Raw genomic sequence first — 2,500 nt, forward strand, 5'->3', positions numbered from 1 at the left:
AACTGAACTGAACTGAACTGAAGTAAACAGCAGTGACTCCTACTTGAATATCTGAACTGAACTGAACTGAACTGAAATGAAGTTAACAGTAGTGATGCCGCCTTGAGTAACTGAACTGAACTGAACTGCAGTGACGCCTTCTTGAGTATCTGAAGTGAAGTGAAGTGAAGTGAACAGCAGTGTCACCTACTTGAGTATCTCAACTGAAATGAAATGAACTGAAATGAAGTGAACAGTAGTGACGCCTTCTTGAGTATCTGAACTGAACTGAACTGAACAGAACAGCAGTGACGCCTCCTTGAGTATCTGAACTGAACTGAACTGAACTGAACAGCAGTGACGCCTCCTTGAGTATCTGAACTGAACTGAACTGAACTGAACTGAACCGAACAGAACAGCAGTGACGCCTCCTTGAGTATCTGAACTGAACTGAACTGAACTGAACTGAACCGAACAGAACAGCAGTTACGCCTCCCTGAGTATCGGAACTGAGCTGAAATGAACTGAACTGAAGTAAACAGCAGTGACGCCTCCTTGAGTATCTGAACTGAACTGAACTGAACTGAACTGAACCGAACAGAACAGCAGTGACGCCTCCTTGAGTATCTGAACTGAACTGAACTGAACCGAACAGAACAGCAGTGACGCCTCCTTGAGTATCTGAACTGAACTGAACTGAACCGAACAGAACAGCAGTGACGCCTCCTTGAGTACCTGAACTGAACTGAACTGAACTGAACAGAACAGCAGTGACGCCTCCTTGAGTATCTGAACTGAACTGAACTGAACTGAACAGAACAGCAGTGACGCCTCCTTGAGTATCTGAACTGAACTGAACTGAACTGAAGTAAACAGCAGTGACGCCTCCTTGAGTATCTGAACTGAACTGAACTGAACTGAACAGAACAGCAGTGACGCCTCCTTGAGTATCTGAACTGAACTGAACTGAACCGAACAGAACAGCAGTGACGCCTCCTTGAGTATCTGAACTGAACTGAACTGAACTGAACCGAACAGAACAGCAGTGACGCCTCCTTGAGTATCTGAACTGAACTGAACTGAACTGAACTGAACTGCAGTGACGCCTTCTTGAGTATCTGAAGTGAAATGAAGTGAACAGTAGTGATGCCTCCCTGAATATCTGAACTGAACTGAACTGAACTGAAGTGAACAGCAGTGACGCCTCCTTGAGTATCTGAACTGAACTGAAACGAACTGAACTGAACTCACTGGCCATCAAAACAACGCATGGCGACAGTGCCCACCAGCCCACAGACGACCCCGACTCACCCCAGCCAAGGGCGTAGAAGAGGACGTAGTTGGGTCGTCCGGAGAAGAAGGCGACGGCGATCATGTTGTGCAGGTACAGCCCTTCCACGAACATCCACATGAACTTCACCGTCTTCGTGTACTCCAACAATGCGTAGAGGATCTCACAGAAGATGGGCTGCAGGGACAGAGAGAGAGAGAGAGAAAGACAGAGAGACAGAGAAGATAAATAAATAAATGAAGGAAAAGAGGATGCAGTCCAAAGCATTCAAAATCATCCGCCCATCCACTCATCCATCCATCCATCCTTACACCCACCCGTCGTCTGTCCATCCATCCATCCGTCCGGCAGTCTGTCCATCCATCCATCCATCCATCCGTCCGTCCGGCAGTCTGTCCATCCATCCATCCATACTTACACCCACCCGTCGTCTATCTACCCATCCATCCATCCTTACACCCACCCGTCGTCCGTCCATCCATCCATCCATCCATCCGTCCGGCAGTCTGTCCATCCATCCATCCATCCGTCCGTCCGGCAGCCTGTCCATCCATCCATCCATCAATCCGCCCGGCAGTCTGTCCATCCATCCATCCATCCATCCGTCCGGCAGTCTGTCCATCCATCCATCCATACTTACACCCACCCGTCGTCTATCTACCCATCCATCCATCCTTACACCCACCCGTCGTCTGTCCATCCATCCATCCATCCATCCGTCCGGCAGCCTGTCCATCCATCCATCCATCAATCCGCCCGGCAGTCTGTCCATCCATCCATCCATACTTACACCCACCCGTCGTCTATCCATCCATCCACCCACCCATCCATCCATACTTACACCCACCCGTCGTCTATCCACCCACCCATCCATTAATCAACCTACCCACCCACCCACCAACCCATCCATCCCTTCATTCATCTAACCATGCAAGTGAAACACCGCCACCACCAGCAACCTCCACCGATCGTGTCGTAGACAGCCATCCATCCATTGATTCATCCACCCACCCACCCACACCCACACCCACCCACCCACCCACCCATCCATCTATCCATCTATCTATGCGTGAAACAATACCACCACTACCACCACCACCACCTTGACCACGACCCCCCCCCGAATACGGAGTATGGCTGCCTACATGGCGGGGTAAAAACGGTCACACGCGTAAAAGCCCACTCGTATACATACGAGTGAGCGTGGGAGTTGCAGCCCACGAACGAAGA

At 50.2% G+C, this 2,500-nt stretch overlaps 1 protein-coding gene across 1 annotated transcript in view; it reads right to left on the reverse strand.

Annotated features, from left to right (window-relative positions):
* The window catches only part of LOC143277109 (PDF receptor-like), a 333,041-nt gene that overhangs the window by 35,300 nt on the left and 295,241 nt on the right, over positions 1 to 2,500 (reverse strand). Inside the window, exon 7 of the mRNA XM_076581850.1 lies at positions 1,291 to 1,447. Within this exon, the coding sequence (XP_076437965.1) occupies positions 1,291 to 1,447 (157 nt within the window). The remainder of the gene's footprint in view (positions 1 to 1,290; positions 1,448 to 2,500) is intronic.

Source organism: Babylonia areolata, chromosome 2, assembly GCF_041734735.1.
Source record: "Babylonia areolata isolate BAREFJ2019XMU chromosome 2, ASM4173473v1, whole genome shotgun sequence".
Lineage (NCBI taxonomy): Eukaryota > Metazoa > Mollusca > Gastropoda > Neogastropoda > Buccinidae > Babylonia > Babylonia areolata.